At 40.0% G+C, this 20,829-nt stretch overlaps 1 protein-coding gene across 1 annotated transcript in view; it reads left to right on the top strand.

Moving 5' to 3' along the window:
- Dnah5 (dynein axonemal heavy chain 5) overlaps positions 1 to 20,829 on the top strand; it is a 236,059-nt gene that overhangs the window by 156,180 nt on the left and 59,050 nt on the right. Inside the window, exons 54-60 of the mRNA XM_034523461.2 lie at positions 4,493 to 4,646; positions 5,125 to 5,392; positions 8,607 to 8,838; positions 11,265 to 11,379; positions 11,530 to 11,706; positions 15,685 to 15,888; positions 20,022 to 20,201. Coding sequence (XP_034379352.1) covers positions 4,493 to 4,646; positions 5,125 to 5,392; positions 8,607 to 8,838; positions 11,265 to 11,379; positions 11,530 to 11,706; positions 15,685 to 15,888; positions 20,022 to 20,201 — 1,330 coding nt within the window. The remainder of the gene's footprint in view (positions 1 to 4,492; positions 4,647 to 5,124; positions 5,393 to 8,606; positions 8,839 to 11,264; positions 11,380 to 11,529; positions 11,707 to 15,684; positions 15,889 to 20,021; positions 20,202 to 20,829) is intronic.

Here is a 20,829-nt window from a genome sequence, read left to right as displayed (position 1 = left end):
GTTTCATCATGGCACTTATAAGCAACTCAAGGGAGACAGGTGATGCACATTTCACTCAATAAAATATGGCTTGTAGTCACTGTTGTGTCTACTAGGGAAATAAATACATCAGAAGAGGCTTTCTGGAAGTAATGATGTTAAAAAGAAATCTGTGTCTGAGTAGGGATTCTAGAAGGACCTGTGAGTTTCCAGGCCAAAAAAAAATATTGACATTGTAAAGTGAACATCATGGTAACTTCCTATTGATCCCTGGAAGAATTAAATGTAGCTGAATGTGGAATGGGAGATGGCAATTGGAAATGTATTAATCATGGAAGCATTTCAAAGTATAGTAAGCAGTTGATAGGTTACCAGAGAGTAATAGGAAAACACTGATGGGTTACCGGTAATGTGTGAGTGTGTGTGTGTGTGTGTGTGTGTGTGTGTGTGTGTGTGTACATGTGAGTGTGCAAATGTGTGAGAGTGCTAAAATGTCAATGTGTGTGAGTGTGTGAGAGTGTGTGTTTGTGAGTGCGTGTATATGTGTGTGCAAGTGTTTGTGAGTGATTGAGTGTGTATGTGTGTGTGACTGTGTGTGCAAGTGTGTGTATGAGTGTGTGAGTGTGTGTGTGAATGTGAGTGTGTGTGTATATGAGTGTGTATATGTGTGTGTATATATGTGTGTGTGAGCGATTTGCAACTCTGGTAAATGGATGGAAAAAACAAAACTGTCATAGTTATAAAGATATATGAGGAGTCTAGGGAAGACATGATGGATGGTACCATGAGACACGGCAGAGAGAAAGAAAAGATGCACAGTGGAAATGCATGAGAGTTTTACCAATCTGAAGCTCTTCTTGGTAATTCTGGTTTCGGGATACAAAATTATATAGTTACTGTTCATGAAGAGAGGGAACCCCAGATGAATTTCTTCCTTCCTCTCTCTGTCTCTCTCTTTGTATCTCTCTGTCTCTCTCTGTCTGTCTCTGTCTCTCTCTCTGTGATAGATAGATAGGTAGATAGATAGATAGATAGGTAGATAGATAGATAAGTAGATAGATATGTAGATAAATAGGTAATAGATAGATGGATAGATAGATAGATAGATAGGTAGATAGGTAGGTAGATAGGTAGATGGATAGATGGATAGATAGATAGATAGATAGATAGGTAGATAGATAGATGGATAGGTGGAAAGCTGAGTTAGCACACGAACAGAAAACATGAAGAGATAAGTAGAGGTGATTCAGAGAAGTCAAACAGTTTCAGAAAGCCAGTTTGGGAAGTTTGGTTGAGAAGAATTCATTAGCAGTTAATCCAGACAAATGGGGGTAAGAAGTCCTGATTATTTGGCATCCATGGGAAACATGCCACTGACCCGTCTCACTGAGAGAGAGCCATATGTCACTGCTAGCTTGGAGGATAGAAGTTATTGAATATTGGATTTGGAGATCCTGTTATTCAAGCTGAGGCTGTCATAGCTGGTCTAAATTATATGACTCTCCTTGGAGAATAAATCCAAAGTTTTCTATGTAACACATGTAGGAGGCTGACAGAGATAGCCCTTGCTACCATGTTTATAATTCTAGTCTATGTGTGGAAGCCAAGCTAGGGAAACAGATAACCTGCACTGGAAGGAAATTTGATTCGTATTTGTGTTACCGACATTACCTAATACCTTCTTATTTTCAAGTCACTTTTACATATTTGAGTTAATTGGATTTTCTAATGAAGTTGGTTAGGTGGTCAGGTAGCAAGAGTCCATCTTGCATCCAGAGTTCAGAAAGCCTGTAAATTACCTGACATCAGGCAGTGCAGGGGAATTGATTGCACCTGCAGGATTTGTAATCAATCCAGGTGTCTGGTCACGTGTGACTCCTACCACGACCCAGTGGCTCAGTAAACACCCACGACTGACTTTCACAGTGACAAATTTGTTCCTCCGCATGCTACACTGAAAACGATCCATTACCAATGAGAGGAAAGGCAAGGCTTTCCTTATCTTAGAGACTATCTAATTCCATAAGCCAGAGATGCTTGGCCAGGGCTGGACCGAGGCACTATCCCAGCTGGGGAACACAACCATTGGTCATATTATTTGAGAGCAATAATTTGCCTGTCCATTCAAGAAGCTGGTTGAGATGAGATCTGCATTCTGTCTTGCTTGCTTTTCTGTACCTCGTGTGTGTGTGTGTATGTGTGTGTGTGTGTGTGTGTGTGTGTATGTGCGGTGCATGTGCACATTGGAGGTCAGAGGTCAATCTCAGGCATCTTCCTCTATCTTATTTTTTGAGACAGATTTTCTCACTGAATCCAGAGCTTATCATGTCATCTAGACTAGCTTGTTGGCCATTCGAGACTCCTTTGCCAAGAATTCTCTGTTTAGCTGTACCCCATTTTTCAACTCGGTTACTTGGTTTGTTGATGTCAAATTTTTGTGTCTTTATATATTTTGGATATTGGCCCTTAGTCGTATGTGGGGGTTATTGAAGATCTGTTCCCATTCTGTGGCAGCCGTTTTGTCTTGTTGACGATGCCCTTAACTATCGTTTACACATGAGCTCTGAGAGATCCAGCTCATTGGCTCTTGAAGCAAGCTCCTCCCCTAATGTCATCAAGCTCCTCCTCTAAAGTCATCAAGCTCCTCCCCTAATGATGTCATCAATCTCTTCCTCTAATATTCACCTCACAATGCCAATGTTTTTGTCCAGAAACTCAGAGGTTCTTCTAGAATTTTATTCAGATGCAGGTTTCATTGGTACATCATTTCTTCCAGAAAGCCTCTTCTGATGTATCTGCATGTGCCTCCTTGTTATAACAAAAGTCTCCCTTTTGTTTCTATTAAAGGGAGAACTGTCTTAAAAAAAACTTTTATGATCACTTAGCCCGTGTTTCTCTAGCAGTCTCCTAAAAATATCGATGCATGGTTGTCCTGGTTACTGTTTTGTCAACTTGACATTGGTAGGTAGTCCTGGATGGTGTAGGGAAACAAGCTGAGGGACCAATGTGGAAGGAGCCAGTGACTCTCCTCGTGGCTTCTGCTGCAGTTCCTGACTCCAGGTTCCATGCTTTGGTCATGGTATTTACCATAGCAATAGAAACCATAACTCATACAACGATTGTAGACTTAGTTTATGAAAATTAAAAAGACAGAGTAGATGTCAAATATTTAATATCTTAAGAAAAAAGTCAATTGAAGCCAAGTGGTGGTGGTATACACCTTTAATCCCAGCACTCAGGAGGCAGGGACAGACAGATCTCTTGAGTCTGAGGCCAGCCTGGTCTATAAAGTGAGTTCCAGGACAGCCTGGACTACATGGAGAAACCTTGTCTTGAAAAACAAAAGCAAAAACAAAACAAAACAAAACAAAAAACTCGAAACAAACAAAACAAAAACAAAAAATCCAAAACACCACCATCACCATCATCTAAAACACAACAAAATAAAACAAAACTGCTCCACCACCCCCAAACAACCAACCAAATCAAGTGACTATGTTATTCTTTACTCTGAATTCCGATTTATTTTAATCACACACACACACACACACACACACACACACACACACACACACACAGAGAGAGAGAGAGAGAGAGAGAGAGAGAGAGAGAGAGAGAGAGAGAAGAGAGAAACACAGACACAAATACATAAACAGACATACACATACACAGACATACATACACAGAGAGAAGGAGAGAGAAAGCGAGAACAAGAGAGGGAGGGAGGGAGGGAGAGAGAGAGAAAGAGAGAGAAAGAGAGAGAGAGAGAGAGAGAGAGAGAGAGAGAGAGAGAGAGAGGATAAATTAGTAAGTCTAAGTCTCCAGAAAGAAAACCTTTTTGTCTATGCTCTTGGCTGTAATGGACTACTCTGTGTGGATATTGCTCTAACCTTCCTTGATTGTAGGATGGCTTTTAACTGCAGATTGCTTTGGGGAATGAAAGGAGATTAATGGTGCATTTCAAGTGTTTCCAGCTAGTCTGATACAGTGTACTGGTTGTTCTGAAACTAACTCTTTTATGTGGAATGCAGGGATATGAAGATAACAGTGATTTTGGGAGATGAGAAGGGCTCTGTGGGTAATAATTTGGCTTCTTGCTCCCATATCACAAAAGCTTGAATGGATTTAGTTCAGTCTATAAGGTATCTTCTAACATTCTCATCGATAATGAATGCTTAATAAATCTTCTAATTATTATTAAGATATTACCTCCATCATTGTGTATTTTCAAAATGGCACCTATACACAGTCACATGACATAAATGAATACAAGCGATATTTGCTCTTGCTTTGATTGTTTCAGGTTTAACTTTTCCTTAGGGATGTTCTTGTGTGCCAAAGCATTAATTGTAGTATCTGTGAAGTTAAAAAGTTAGTTACCTAGCTAATATCCATAGACAGTATGTATCCACAGGACAATAAAGCCAGCATTGTTTGAGGACTAGGTAGCACAAGGCCGTGGCCTTCGTATGGAAATGTTTTAGTGACTGATCCAAAGGCTACATTTCTTCAGATCCTACAACACCTCAAACCTGATGGAAGACCTGAAGGTTTTGTACAGGACTGCTGGCCAGCAAGGCAAAGGGGTCACTTTCATTTTCACAGACAATGAGATTAAAGAGGAGTCGTTTCTGGAATACATGAACAATGTTCTGTCATCGGGCGAGGTGGGAGCTCACTTACTTTCATATCTTTGCTTCTCTAAATTCCTTTCAGTGTTGAAGTCTGCGTTCTTTGTCCTTTAGAAATTTAAATTAATGTTCTTAGGAACTTGGCAATCAGCATGAAGAATGCTTTTTTTTTTTTTTTTTCTATTGGGTTTTTAAGGAATAAACTCCCAATTAGAATGTGAAGCTAAGCATTTACAACAGTGATGTGAAAAACGATGAATCTGGAAGGGGCCGGGGAAGGCTAGGCTTTGGTGTGTCCAGTTACCGCTAATTGAGGGCTGTGGCTTTGCAGTAGTCAGTCATAGAACCATCTTTGTGCATTGAGATGGGATGCATTTCATCCTGAAAGATTTAAGTTTACTTTAAAAAACTGAACTTAAGACCACAAATGGAGAACCCTGGAACTTTTGAGTATAATTTTGATATGTTTCATACATGCCTGTACTGACTTTAGATGTCTGTATTTCTTTCTGAGGTCTCCAACCTCTTTGCTAGGGATGAAATTGACGAAATCAATAGTGACCTGACATCCATCATGAGGAAGGAACACCCCAAGTGCCCGCCCACCAATGACAACCTGTATGAGTACTTCATGAGCAGGGTCCGAGGGAACCTGCACGTTGTGCTCTGCTTTTCGCCCGTGGGAGAGAAATTTCGAAACCGAGCTTTGAAGTTCCCTGCCCTCATTTCAGGATGCACAATCGACTGGTTCAGCCGATGGCCCAAGGATGCTTTAGTTGCTGGTTAGTGTGATAAAAATAACGCTGTCATGCATGCATTCTTGCTCACAGAGGCTTCGTTTACTATATTACTTATTTCTTACTCATTTGCTTTCTCTGCTACCAGTGTCTCTGAGCTGGACTGAACAACTGTCTCTGCCCAGTGTTAGAACATTTTTGACTTTTTCTACGAGATTCTGCTCTTTTAAATTTTAAACTTGGTAGAAAAAAAAACAAACTAAAGTATGGTTGTCAGAGAGTAAAGACTTCCATTTATATTTCTTTGATTAAATATACAGTGACCTCAGTTTTTCAATGATACTCAAAGGCTTTGCCTTGATCATAGTTTGTGATTTACACTAAGCTGGGTGTTTGTTGTGTTTTGCATATATATATATATATATATATGTGTGTGTGTGTGTGTGTGTGTGTGTGTGTGTGTGTGTGTGTATACACACACACACACACACACACACACATTAGGTTGATATTTATTAAAGTTGAAGTCTGGGCTTGGCAGGTGACTCAGTGGATCATGCTTTATAATCATATCTGTGATATAATCCACATCTCCTCCTGAAAATCTTAGTCTCACTAATGAAGAGTACCTAAGAGTAGACTCAAACAGAAGCTTAGAGACAAATTTTATTAGATATTAAAAGAAAACACAAACCCAGGACAGGCAAGCTATATATCTCAGGAGCTGCATAGAAGAGGAGAGTGCAGGAGAAAAGGTAAAATCTCATGTTGGTCAAGCTGTCATGGAGGTCAAATTCGAGGATGTTGGGGAAGCCCAGAGTGTCTGGGAAAGTGTGCATAGAAAAGAGATAGAAGGGACTGGAGTGGGGGAAAGCATTTGGCATGTAAATAAATATAATAATTAATTAATAAAAAGACTCAAAGAAAAGAGATAGAAAGAAAAGAAGACTAGGCAGACTTACGGAGCTGCTTGTTTGTCACCCAGTGAGCTGCTGTGCACTAGGGCTGAGAATTCTGGGAAAAAGAAGTACATCATCTCATTAAAAGACTTATTATTCCTCCCTCCCTTTCCATGGCTTAAGGTGAACACACTTATGATTAAACCTAGAACTAGCTCCTGCCACCTAGTGTCCCCCCACTTATCTACACCCTGGCCAACACCAATGGATGTTTATTATTATTTATGTTATGGGAACAGAAACATCAGTAAGCTTACCTTTCATTTATGTAGCCACTTGTCTGTTAGTCCCTTCTAAAATAAAAAATAAATAAAATGAGATGAATTCTAAGGACTTACATTTTTATTTTACTGACACCTCCAGAACAGGAAAAATTAAATAACACAGATCAGTATACATCCCCTCAGGATAACTCCCTGGCATGCAGTCTTCAGTGCCCAGCCACCAGGCAGCTTTGGGGAGCATTTAAAGATTTCAAGTGTTTTATGACATAAAGCATATTTTTCAGTATATGTTTTCACCAAGAGATTTGGTTCATTCAAATGCATTCATTACATAATGAGTATAAAGAAGTTTGAAGATAATGGCAAAGTCCCGGAAACCATCCCATAATGCCAACTAGGGCAGTTTGAGTTATACCTGTCACACAATAAATGTTCCATCTATTCTGGCTAATACCTGTAAACAATTTCCAGGAGTGTCTGAAGGTGTAGCTCAGTGATAGGACAATTATCTATTACAGGCGAGCCCCCACTTTCCTGCCTAACATAGCAGAAATAAGTAAGTAAGAATTCTTTCATAGGTATGAATTCTTCATGTTTCTAGTGTCCAGATTTAAACTTATAAGGATATTGAAATTTGAGCTGTTCCTTACAGTCCCTGATTAACTTATTTGGGAAATACAAATCACAGATATTTTAATTTATTACCTTTTACTATTTAGTACGTTTTGTTTTCAAGCAGTTCGGTGAATGGTCTCTGTTGTCTTCCACTGAGAACTTAATTCACTCATTGTCAGTCTCTAGCTTATTAGATTTTTTTCTATCTTATTTCTGCTAGTCCTGTTTCTATTTTTGAGCCTTGTGCACATATGCTATTTCTTATAAGATACTCAAAACGCTTATATTAATTTAAAATATACATTATATATAATCTTTAAAACATGTATGGAGTTAAGACTGGGTTTTATATTTCTCCCTCATCCATTTCAGTGTTGACACAGTGTATGTGTGGCAATAGATTTGATCTTGCTTTATGGCCCATGCTTTTTGTTTGTTTGAGACATGGGATTGTACTATAGTGTACAATAGCTCGTATGTAGACCTAACTGATCTAACTGATCCTGAACTCAAGAGATCTGCCTGCCTCTGTTTCCTCAGCACTGGGATTAAAGATGAATGCCATCATTCCCAGAACTGGCTTGTTTTTTATAATGGAAAATGTGTCTTATAGTTGATTCACTGTTAGACTTGTGGACAAGGTAAGAGTCTCTACTAGATTTTTACCCAAACGTCTCTAAGGGATGCTGTAAATAAGGCCTGATCACAAATAGCCAGTCACTCACTGCTTTTGAGAGTAAGATGACTAGCATTTATAAAACAAAACATAACAAAACAAAAACAAAAGCAAACCCAAAAGAACAACCCCCTCCCACGCAAAACAACAACAAAACAAAACAAAAAAACATCAACAACAAGTCAATTGTAGTGACGACATTTCTGCATGAGAAATGGCCCAGTCAATGTGAATTAAAGGGATGACCAGTCATAGTTAACAAAAGAATGAGTCTGAGTGACTCATGGGCACTGCTGGCTCGGTTATCTGTAGCAATTCGGGTTTTTTTTTTTTGTTTTTTGTTTTTTTTTGGTTTTTCAAAACAGGGTTTCTCTGTGTAGCCCTGGCTGTCCTGGAACTAACTCTGTAGACCAGGCTGGTCTGGAACTCGGAAATCCGCCTGCCTCTGCCTCCCAAGTGCTGGGATTAAAGGCATGCGCCACCACCACCCTGCATCAATTCGTTCTTATGTAACCCATAAACCTGGCTAGCCGGCTGCCATTGGACTCTGCCGATACCCAGAAGAGACTTCTCTACCCAAGCTACAGAAAATGGGGAATCACGCTAAGTCTAAAGTTTTTAAGGCATTAAATATAAAAGGGACAATAAAACTGCCGAAAGTACCTAGAGATCTTCCTCCCTGGGGCAACAAAGATTGCATGTGGGCCTAGGAAACAACAGTCAGACAACTTTGAACACGCCGTTGGTGCACCTGTTTCACACAGTGTCGTCTTTATTCTTCCCAGTGTCGGAACACTTCCTCTCATCCTATACCATTGACTGCACTGTGGAGATCAAGAAGGAACTGGTCCAGTGCATGGGCTCCTTTCAGGATGGGGTAGCTGAGAAATGTGCTGATTACTTCCAGAGGTTCCGACGCTCTACTCACGTGACGCCCAAATCATACCTCTCCTTCATTCAGGGCTATAAATTCATCTACGAAGAAAAACATGTGGAAGTGCAGAGCCTGGCCAACAGGTGAGTGTCAAGGTCAAAGAAAAGTCATGGTGAGGCACTGGCTCTCATTCCAGAGACAAATTGTTGGTTGGATATGATTTGAAATGACCAGAAACACTGATGGCTGTCACAATGGGGTTCTCAAGTTAAGGTAGCGGGTAGCATGGGGCCAACACTCCTGGTTATCTTAAGGACACTGCATCAGTTTAAACACATTCCCCACATGTACCACCAAACCCACATCAATTCAAATGCATCTTTAATAACCTCAGGGTACCAAAAATTCATTAGTCTTGCACAAAGCAAAGAAGTCAAAGCACTTCCCCTTGGAGTAGTTGGGCCAAAAGTGAACTCAGATTTGCATTCTCAACTTCTCTCCGCATGGCTTCATTGTCTCTTTTGTCTATAATCTATGTGTTGTGTGAGTTTCAATCTACACTTGCCTGGGTGGTGTCTTCTGCTTTCTTGTCTTTCCCAGTGTCCACATCTGTCCCTAAGAAAGGGCTTTTTCTCTTTATTTATTGAATAGCAGAGAGAATTAAATGGGGCAAAGAACAAGAGGTCCTTGTGTAGAAATCTTTAACAGGATTTTACAAAGTATTAAATCACTGACCACAACCGACTACAATTGACACAGATAAACAAATAAACACTGTCAATTATCTGTGTGCTGTTTCCGGCATTTACGGTGAGTATCATTTAGTATTGCCTTTAAAACATTATCTGTTTTCAGCATTTGTTACCATAACATAGATATACAGGTACCTCTTTGGATCAGGGAGCATTGAAAAGTGCATTTCATTGAAGAAGCCAGAGTTGTCAAGGACACCAAAAGAAAATCTACAGAATCAATTAACCTGGGCCTGTAGGTGCTCACAGAGACTGAACTGCCAACCTGAGACCATACATTGGATGGACCTAGGCCCTCTGCACAGATGTAACAGCTGTGGAGCTGGGTCGAGCATGAAGCAGGAGCAGGGGCTGTCTCTGACTACGTCATCTGCATGTGGATCCCTTTCCGATAACTGGGCTGCCTCGTGTACCCTCAATAGAAGGGACGCACCTAATGTTACTGCAACTTGATATGCCAAGGCTGGCTGATATCTATGGGAAGTCTCCCCTTTTCTGAGAAGGGGAGGAGGGGGTGAATGGAGAAAATAGGGAGGGACAGGGAGGAGAGGAGGGAGAGTAAGCTGTGATCAAGCTGTAAAGTAAATAAATAACTTAATAAAAAAAAGGATTAAAGCTATGCGCTAGCTTAGATTGTAAACATTGATTAAATGCAAAGTCCAAGGCAAGTAGACTTTATTGTTCGATTTTTTTCTTAAAGGTGGGCTAAACAAATAGGCAGACTATACAGTAGTCAGTCTTAAGTGTCCCCAAGGTATATGTGGGGTTGAGAAAAAGTTCCAGTCTCTTAGAATGTAAGAAATATTTTTATAGTATTGTATCGCCATAGAACAGAGGTCTGGGCAACTCTACACAAAGAATCATTCAGCCCAAATGCCATCAGTGCTGAGGTTGGGAATCTTCTTCAAGTGCCATATAGAGGACTTTCCTGGACTCCGGGGAGTTTGATTGTTGTCTGATATGATAAAATTTCCTGGTGTCTTATATGGACTGTCAATTTTTATGATATTGATTGACATATAATAATTATATAATAGATGTGGAAGTGAGGTGAGAATACAGATACCCCGCTCCACCTTCTCTTAGCCTTAAATTCCAATCCTCTGTGTGACCAGGGTAGACGGGTCTGGCTAATGATTGTGATCACTGCAAAGTGAATACCCTGTTACTGAGGTTTGGACCCAAACATCACCCCTTTGCTCCATATTTTCTCCAACATTCACATTTTCTGCCATAAAGTAACCAGAAGTAGCCATGATAGCCATGCAAGGGATCCCTGGGTAGGAGACTAAATTGCATGTAAGGGGTTCATAGGTTGGTTATTCAATGGCTCTAAGGCCTCTCATCTTCTATAGAATATTATTTTAGGTCTATGCAGGTAACTAGTTCACATCTGTTCTAGTTCAAATTTTATTTTGTTTCTTGAGTTCAAATCTTCTTTTAATTTCATTGGATTGTTTTGAAAAAAAAAAAAACCCACGTTATTTTTCTTCTACCAAAATGAAGTTTGAGTATGTTGAGAGTGTTGCTATTAGGCCCTGGGTGATGTGCTGTAGATTTCAGTGGCTTCTCATGCTGTGCTCATGTCTTTCTACATTCACTTTCTATATATCATTGACGAAGAACATGCACCTGTCAGTTGGAACTAAACCTCCACAGACCTCCTAGGCCAGGCCGTCTTAGGTTTGACTTTTATTTATTCTCATTCTTTAAGTATGACCTTGCTGTACTTCCTAGTGAAGTGACACTTGAAAACAAGGGCATTTGCCACAATTTTTTTTTTTTTAACATTTCTTGTATGGATTTTTCAACTCCAGAATGAATACTGGATTGGAAAAGCTAAAAGAAGCTTCAGAATCGGTTGCAGCCCTGAGCAAAGAACTGGCAATAAAGGAAAAGGAACTGCAGGTGGCCAATGAGAAAGCTGACGCGGTAGGTGGATGGCCACTGAGTTCTGTCTCTGTTATAGTAAACTACTGTCTGTATGAAAACTGAGTAAAGTAGACAAAAATCAACATACCAAGGCGAGAAACACGTGTTGCCTGCACAGCCTGACGAGATATTTTCCTTTCTATTCATTAGGTCTTGAAAGAAGTCACAATGAAAGCACAGGCTGCCGAGAAGGTCAAGGCCGAGGTACAGAAGGTGAAGGACAAAGCACAGGCCATTGTAGACAGCATCTCTAAGGACAAAGCCATCGCAGAAGAGAAACTAGAGGCGGCAAAGCCAGCCCTAGAAGAAGCAGAAGCAGCACTCCAGGTGAATGTGCGCGAAGTGGCAGGTGCTCACAGGGAAGTGACGTAGACTGGACCAGAGCTCTAGCCTCTGGTTTAGCTGTGTCTTCAGGGACTATCAGCCCCATAGATCTCACACAGACAGATTAACATCTTGTGCTCATTGTTAAGAAATAATGAGCCCTGTCACAGAACAGCAGCCAAGAGTCTCGGGTTTGCTACTTCAACCTTTTCATTAATAGTCTGTGTGTCAGTGGGAAAGTTGAGTGAAGTTTCCAAAATGTTTCTGGACACACTGAGGACTTTGACGTGAGCAGTCTACGAGATGAAGCTTCCTCTGAGTCTGTTTGTGAGTCATCCAAATGAAGACTGCTGATTTAATGCAGTCCCTTAATGACAGAGGTAGAGTGACTTCTAACATGGTCATGGCAACCGTGTGGCCTTAACAGAACTGATAACATATCAAAGCAAGTGGTATTTTGAGAAATGTAATATGTTCTGTGAGCTAGACCCTGACTTCTATGGTAGGTAGGTCAGTCTTGAGGGATCGATGCAGGATTCTCTTTTAAAGATTATCTTTAATTCATTCTTATTCATTTATTCCCTTAGGCTATTGATCCTTGGCTTAGAAATGGATGAAATAAAAACAATTACGCTGTGTGCCCACTGCTAATGCAGGTTATTTGACCCCATTTGGGCATGAATCAAAGTTTGATAATGAGATTATGTTCTCTTACCACTTCCTTAGCATGATGTCTGAGAAATTTCCAAGTCTTTTTTAATCCAACTCTTTAGATTTTGTTTCATTTTTTTTTTCCTTTAGGCATTTTTGACCCAGTGGAATAGACCACTCAGTGGTAGAGCCCTTGCTTGGCATATGTGAGGTTTGGGTTTAGTCCCCAGGATCACAAACAACAATAACTAAAGTTACATGCATTTCCTGTGTATTGAGATAATGAATATATTGCCTTCTCTTCTCCTTGACTTTCTATACTATACACATTTGATAGGCTCTCCATGCTCTGGCTAAGCTATCCTCCTCTATATTTCAAGCTCTCCTGCATCATTAGCCCTTGAGATCTGTGGATATGTAGACCTTCCTCTCCCACAATTTTGTCATGTTGGCTATACTGAGAGTTTTTGATCAACAGAGAAAGACAAGGGCACTGAGCAAGAACTTTTAAAACCATTGAATTTAGGATACCTGTAATCATAGAAGTATAGCATAAGGCTTCTCGGGTACTGCTTTTAAAAAGAAGGACAGCATTTCAATAAGAGTTAAGTGTTAGCATCATCTGCTTACATTGTAGGATATTTCTAGTATTTTTCTAAATTGCAGTTCTCCACAGCTAAAATCCTGGGCATCATATAACCCTTGCTGTAGGCATATGTGGGAGCAGAGGTGAGGTGCTGAGGTGTTTGTAAACTTCATGTTAGTATAACAAAATCCTGGATATAATTCCTGTATGAAGAGACTAGGCCTGTTTTAACTTACACATTTAGTGCTTTGAGTCTGGCAGCATAATGTGGCCGGGGCACATGGCACACAAGTGCTCGCTTTATGACCAAGAAGCAAAAGCGGAGGAGGGGAACTGAAGTTCCAGTATCCCCTTCAAAAGGACAGGACTCAATAATGGCTTTGTCCTTTGTTCTACCTCCCAAAGGCTCCTTCATATTCTAATAGTATCTTCCTGGGGGACCAATCTTGGATTTTTGAAGGACACTTAAGCTTCCAAGCCACAAGACCGTGCATAAAAGAAAATTTTATAATTTTCTTTATCTATCCTATGTGTATAGTACAGTGTCTTTGTGTTTCTGAGATCTTGAAAAGTGGAACAGTCAGTCTGTTCTAAGAGAAGTCTAGATGCAGCTAGACCCTAACAGTGCATCATCAGGTTATGCCAATCTGAGAAGAGTCCATAACAAAGAATATGTCGCATGGGACTGAAAGGGTAGCTCAGTGGTTTAGAGATCTTGGTGTTGGATCACCCAGTTCATGTCTAAGACCCACACAGTGGCTCATAACTATCCATAATTTTAGTTCTGGGGAACTAACTTCCTTTTCTGTCCTCTGTCAGAATTAGGTATGGAAGCAGTTCACATACATACAGGAGGTATTCATACACATAAAATAAATAGATAAATTATCAAAAGAAGAATGTGTCCCTTTCCACTTGAATGTTTAATCAGACTTTAACTAGATGGCAACAAAAATAAAGTGTGTTCAAATGGTAAGGAACTGTTATATTGCCATGGTGTATAAGGTCTTACACAGGCTCATGTAACTGCAGACTCAGAGAATGGAATCCAATAGTTACCAGAAACAAATTGGTCTCTATATACAGTATCAGCACCAGCTCCTTTAGTCATGTGCCTGACATAAGCACACAACTGTCAACATATGTAATTGATGCATTTTTATGCAAGTGTAACTTAATCCTAGTTTCCCACTGGTTGTTGCTCTCTTTCCATCCTTCCTCAGAAGTTACACATCTCAAATAAGGCTCTGGCATTTCCAGTTAGTCACCTCCAATTATCTTCTCTAGCCTCCTAGCTTTCAGAAACACTGGTAGGTTGAAACGCAGCTCTTCACATCAAATCATTAAATTGGATGTGAGTGTGCACTCCATCTCAGAGAACGGTCATCCTCTGACAGGGGTTGCAGATAAGAAAGAAGGCTTTAAGACACAGATGCACAGGGTCATGCACTGTTTGTCCTAAAAGTATGCCTGCATTAGACTCATCTTTCTCCAATACTGACTTCATAAAAAGTTCAGCTGAGAAAATTCTACCAACTAGAAGAGGCTGATTATTAAGTAATTTGCTGCAGAAGAATATCTGTGCTAGAATTGGAATACAGCCTTCCTGAGAGCTGTGTGAAATTCGAAGTGCCCAACTCTCTTCATTTAAAGGTCAGTTCCCAGCTAAGAAACCTCTAATTATTCAATCTGTCAGCCCCAAGGCTACCCTCTGGTGTCAGTCCACTGTGACAGTCTCAGTTGCTTTAGAGAGAGGCAGATTCTTGACCTACATAGCTAATGAGCAAAAAGGCCCTGTGAATACAGTAGTTTTCCTCATTTCAAACCCTGATAACTACTTAAGTGCTGAGTATTTTGTTTTAGACTACTTTTTTTTTTTTTTAAACACAAAGAAGTCTGTACAGTTTTAGGGATGTCACAGTTCCATATCTCCTCACCAACATTTCTCTCCTCTTGCTGCTCCTTAAAACTGTAAAAATATGCCCTCTATCCTCACCTAACCTCACACAAGTGCACACATATAAAGGAAACTAGGATCTGCATGCGAGAGAGAACATGCAGTGTATGTCTTTCTGAGACAGAGGTGTCTCACTACATATAAAAACCTCCAGTTCCATGCATTATAAAACCAAGTTTTAAGGGGAGAAAGTGGAGAGGGTGTTGGGATATGTGTGATATGAAAATGGAAGACTCTTGGGGGTATAAGTATTCAAAAAGGGGGGCAGGAAAATTGGGAGGAGGGTGCTAAGAATGACAAGGGCCAGCCAAAGCTAAGTATGTGTGAAAACACCATTAAGGAACCTGTGATGAGCTTGCTGAAGAGGACTGTTTAGCAGCTCAAAGCATGTACCATTCTTGCTGAAGGCTCAGGTTTGGTTGCTAGCACACTGTTGGGTAGATCAGAACTGTGTGTGTCTCCAGCCCTAGAGGAATCTGATGCTGTAAGCTTCACCGACACCTGCACTCAATATGCACACAGAACTCCTGTTACATAATGGAAAATAAAGTATTTTAAAAAACAAGCAGGAAACTTGCAGGTTTTGTAAGCTAGTCAAAAAAATAAAAATGAAGAGAATTGTAAACAATTTTGACTTTGCAGGACATTCATTTCTTTGGGCTTGAATGTGGAATGCACCTTATGACTCTTAATTTGAAAGTGCTGTCTGTCTTCTGTTGAAACACCAGCATTTGATGCGAAAGTTTGTCTCCATTTTCTTATCTGAGCTCGATGCTCCATCCCACAGACCATCAAGCCCTCCGACATCGCCACCGTGCGCACCCTGGGCCGACCCCCCCACCTCATCATGCGGATCATGGACTGCGTGCTGCTGCTGTTTCAGAGGAGGGTCAATGCAGTGAAAATTGACCTGGACAAAAGCTGCACCGTGCCTTCCTGGCAGGAATCTTTGAAACTGATGACTGCAGGAAACTTTCTCCAGAACCTACAGGTTGGTCTTTCGATAGAAATGGACTAAGAAGAGACCCAGTTGTCTGTCATAGCTGAGCCTTTTAATAGAATTCAAGTCTAAAAATAATTTAATTCTGCATATATGATTTTGGAAATGCATGCGAGTACTCTTTTGTAGTAGAGTTTTCTCTTTCAAACATAAGACACGAGTGGTAGAACTTTCCTGGCCATTTTCAGCTATGTTGACAGGCAAACTCCAATAAAAGTTGGCAAAGCCATTCTAATGAGATTACATAGATGGATGTACTACCTGCATATAAAATCGGATAAGGTTAGCCTCAGTATTTTCAGGACTCCCAGTGGATGCAGAGATGCAAGAATGCTCAGGTTCCTTATGTAAAGTCACACAGGCTTTATGTATATCCTTGAATATCCTCCTGTATGCTGTAAATGACTGCTAGATTATTTACGATGCCAACACCGTGTAAATGCTGCCTGGTCGTTATCTGTTTTGTTCTCATTAGATGGCCTCACTATATATCCTACCTGAGCTCATGAGTCATCTGCTTCAGACTCTCAAGGTCTGGGATCACAAGCACGTGCCGTCACGTCCAGTTTGTCACACTATATCATTTAGGGGATAATGCTGAGAGAGAATTCTGTATGTGTTCAGTACAGACATGATATTTCTCGTGAATATTCTTGGTTTATTTGGAGGGGTCTATGGATACCCATAATCCACTGCCTGTGCTCACATTTACAATTTGATGTTGACAATAGTACTATTGGAGAAGTCATTCGTAAATTTGTAATTCTGCTGTATATGTAATGTTCAAATTTTAAGAGTCCTACTTAATGGATATGTATACACATATTAATCATCACCGAAAGCAGAAAAATGGATTTAGAGTTTCTTCCAAGCTTAAAGCGCGTCAGTTTCCTCACATGAAGTCAATGTTATTCTCTCCTCTCGTTCATCACCATTGCTTGCTTGGAAATGATCACATGAAATCACACGGAATGAGGTCTTGCTTTGCCCTTCATTCACTGTCTAGATGAGATTTATTCTTATTGTGGTAAAAGGTCACCTTGCATTCATTTTCAGTTGTAGCTTCCCAGTGTATGATTGGGCAGTGCCATGTGGTAAGTATATAATAATTAGGCTTTGTCTTGAGGAAGACAGTAAGAAAAAAGAATAAGAGAGCAAGGACATTGGTTTCAGTGTTTGCACACACTTTGTCCAGGAAGACCAGTTTCAAGCTCTAAGGGTGATGCTGGGGATGCAGGTCTGGGAAACGCAGACGGCATGGCGTCCTGTAGAATTACACCACACAGGAGCAGTTGGTACCAAAGACCTACAAAGTGGAGGTGATAGGAAACCTGGCAAAGCCAGAAGAAACTGAGTTTCGACCACAGGTTGCCTTTATTTTTAAATACACATATTTAATTGTGAGTGAATGCAACCAGCCTTAAATAGCCACATAACAACTAGCGTTTAGATTTTCTGAATATTTTCCATCATTTCCATGATATCATTGAATCAACCCCAGAGTGAATCATGTGAATACTTCCGTTCATCTACTGGGCCGTTGAAGGAGTTTTTGGGTTGTCACTAAGTTTTGACTATTACAAATGAATCTGTTGTCCTGACATACAGGACCTTTGGGGACTGCACACATGCATTTCTGTTGGCCATATTTGTAGGAGTCAGATTTCTGAGACATAGATTATACATATTTTCCAAGTTTTGTAGACTGTAGGAAAGAGGTTTGTTTTTTTGTTTGTTTGTTTTTTGTTTTTTTTGTTCCGTCAGTACTCAACAGAAGACTTACAGAGCTCACCACATAGCTCCACTGTTTTCTGCTTTTCAGTGTCCTTGTGTGAGATAGAAGGAGTTCCCTTTGTTATGGGCTTAATTTGCATTTCAGTGACAGCTAACGATGCTGAAATCTTTGGGTGCATTTGTAAACCTTTCAGAAATTTTTATGTTAAGTGCTTATTTGGGCCCCTCCCTCTCTGTAATTATTTCTTTTAGTTTTTGAGCTTATAATTACATCATCTTTCCTGTTCATGCTTTCCTCCTCTGATCCCCTCTCATACACCCCTCTTTGTTCTCTTTAAAATTCATGGTCTTCATTTTTAGCAACTGTTATATGTGCATATGAACATACATTTGTAATACTAAATATGTAAACACAACCTGTTCAGTTTGTATACTGTTACCAATATATGTGTTTTCAAGGCGGACCATTAGGTACTGGATAACAAATTAGTTTACTTTTCCCTGGGAGAGACTGTTTCTCTCATTCACAGCATTCCTTAGCTCTTTTGTGTAGCGTTAGGACCTTATGGAGTTTCCCTTGGCCACTTTGGTGTGTATTGGTATCTTCTTTGTTCAGCTTGCATTTGGGCAAGTCATGTGGGTCATGAAACTTTGTCTAGTGTAGTTTCTGGCATTCCTAGGAGACATGATCTCACTGGAAACTCTGATTTTTTTTCTCTTACAATATTTTTGCCCCCTTCTGCTAAAACCTGTTTTAAAGATTTACTCATTTTCATTTTATGCCTATGAGTGTTTGCTTGCATGAGTGTGTTTGATACCTACAGATGCTGCAATAGGAAGTCAGGATCCTGGACCTGGACTCCCCAATGGCTGAGCCACCTTGTGGGTGTGAAGAACATGGGTCCTTTGCAGGAGCCATGTGTACTCTTTAGCACTGAGCCATCTCTCCAGCCCATTGTTAAACTTTGTCTGTTGGATTTCAAATACTTTACTAATGCTACAAATATCTTTGGCCACTTCCTGGCTTGTTCACTTTATTACTGCTGTCTTTTGTTAACCTGGGGTTCTTAATTTTAGTGTAGGACTCTTTATTGATATTCTCCTTAATAGCACTTTCTGTGTTCCATTTAGATCTTGGCTCCCTCTGAGGAAGAATAAATCCTCTCACATTTCCTTCCAGAAGTTTTACTGTCTTATCTTCCAGATTTAGATCTTGAGACAACTAATTGGAAATACCTACTTTATGCCCATTCTCCAAGCCACACCTTCAGCACCATCTTTCCTTCAGTTTTCAATTCAGGATCATTTCTGTGATGGCTGAGGCTATGACATCGTAAGGTGCCTTCTCTCTGCTACAGAGATGAGTAGCCTGTGAAATCAGTAGGTCGTTGACTTGTAGTTACAAGACCAGGCGATAGTGCAGTTGGACTTTGAGTGCATTCCTTGTGAATGAATCTACATTCCCCTTGTGTGTTTGATGGACATTCACTGCTTACAAGATCTCTGTCTCCACCTTTTTCTAAGTCTCATGAAAGAAAGTTGTGACAAGCAAGGTCTGAATGCAAGGGTATTCTACTCTGCCATACATGGTCTGTGAGGGTTTATTCCATGCAATTGCCAGTTGCTAGATTTATTTATACTTGGAAAATAATCACCCTTTTAGAAGAGAAAACATTTTTTTTTTAAGCATTCAATTTCATCGTGGCTGGACTTTCCTTCCTGGAGCAGGGAGGCATTCTAAATCCATTTCTGCTGTGTCTTAAAATTGTATTTCTCCAGGAGATAATCATTCTTTCATATTTGTGAAAGCTCTATGATTAAAAATTAATTCATCATTCTCAAGGTGCAATGTCCAAGTTATTACTCTCACATTTCATGTAAGTTTAATAGAACTTCTGTCTGAATCTATTAAGCATTTAGTTGCTGATAAATGTTAAATCTATATGTCCTTAGCCTGAAAATAGCTGTGTGTGTTTGTTTTTTCATTGTTGATATTATGGGTTTATAATTCACGTATTTAGGATTAATGAAGAGAAGTTTTTTCTTATCGCGTTTGAAATTCTAATTACTGTAATAGTGTTCATCACCTAAATATGTTACTCTTTTGCTGGATCCCAGTGTATTTAACCAGGGCAGGTGTCTGCTCCAGGGACAGAGTGCATGCTGGTAGACTTCTTTTGCAATGATTCCACACTGCGCTTTCAGCTTTAAGACTTTCACCCAACATCCTGAGACACTGACAAACAAACAAAAACAAACTACCCAAACTCAAACCATTTGTTTAGCCTTGTATGCTTACTAGCTTCAGTTACATTGAAAACAAAATGTGCGCTTAGATATGCCTGACAAAATCAGTATTTTGACATGATTTCACATTTTTTCTTCTACAGCAGTTCCCCAAAGACACGATCAATGAAGAAGTGATAGAATTTTTGAGTCCTTACTTTGAAATGGCTGACTACAACATCGAGACGGCCAAGCGCGTTTGTGGGAATGTAGCTGGTCTTTGTTCCTGGACCAAAGCTATGGCTTCCTTTTTTTCTATAAACAAGGAGGTGCTCCCTCTGAAGGTAGGCATCCTAGGGTGAGCCCTGTGACCTGTGCCTGGGAGAACTGCTGGGTCAGTTGGTCTTTGTACAACTCAGGAGCTTTGGCAGTCAGTGTATCTGTCCTCAGACCCATAAGAGAGGGAGGTTCTGAACGATGGAGACCAAGATGTTTCTTTCGTCTTTATAACATGGCTCCAAAATTACAGGGGCTTTTAAGCACGATTTGATTAATCTTGAAGACACTGAGTCTTTTGTGAGTTATTTAAACATAAAACAGAAAATTGAGGCACAGAATGTTCTCCAACAATGTCTAAAATCTTAAGGAAAGGAATACTAAGAATGAGACAGGGTTAAGGCATAGATAACGGTGCCAGAAAATTCTGGTCTTTGAAGAAGGAAGGTAGAGCCTTCTCTTTCCATTTGTTGCACCTCAGGCAAAAATGTCAGCTATTTGTAATTAAATGTGATTTTGAGCCTAACCTTACATTTCCCCAAGTAGCTGAATTTATGAGTGTTAGTTCTATATTGGCCATCACTACTACAAAGACACCCAGTCTTTAGAAAACAGAGAGGTGAGTACATTTTAAAAACACAAGCCTTAATATTCATGTCTTAACAATCATTTTTTTTTTGTGGCTTGATTTTTACA

The sequence above is a fragment of the Arvicanthis niloticus genome, chromosome 19, assembly GCF_011762505.2.
Source record: "Arvicanthis niloticus isolate mArvNil1 chromosome 19, mArvNil1.pat.X, whole genome shotgun sequence".
Lineage (NCBI taxonomy): Eukaryota > Metazoa > Chordata > Mammalia > Rodentia > Muridae > Arvicanthis > Arvicanthis niloticus.
The sequence above is the reverse complement of the archived record's forward strand: the minus strand, read 5'-3'. Positions and strand labels throughout refer to the sequence as shown.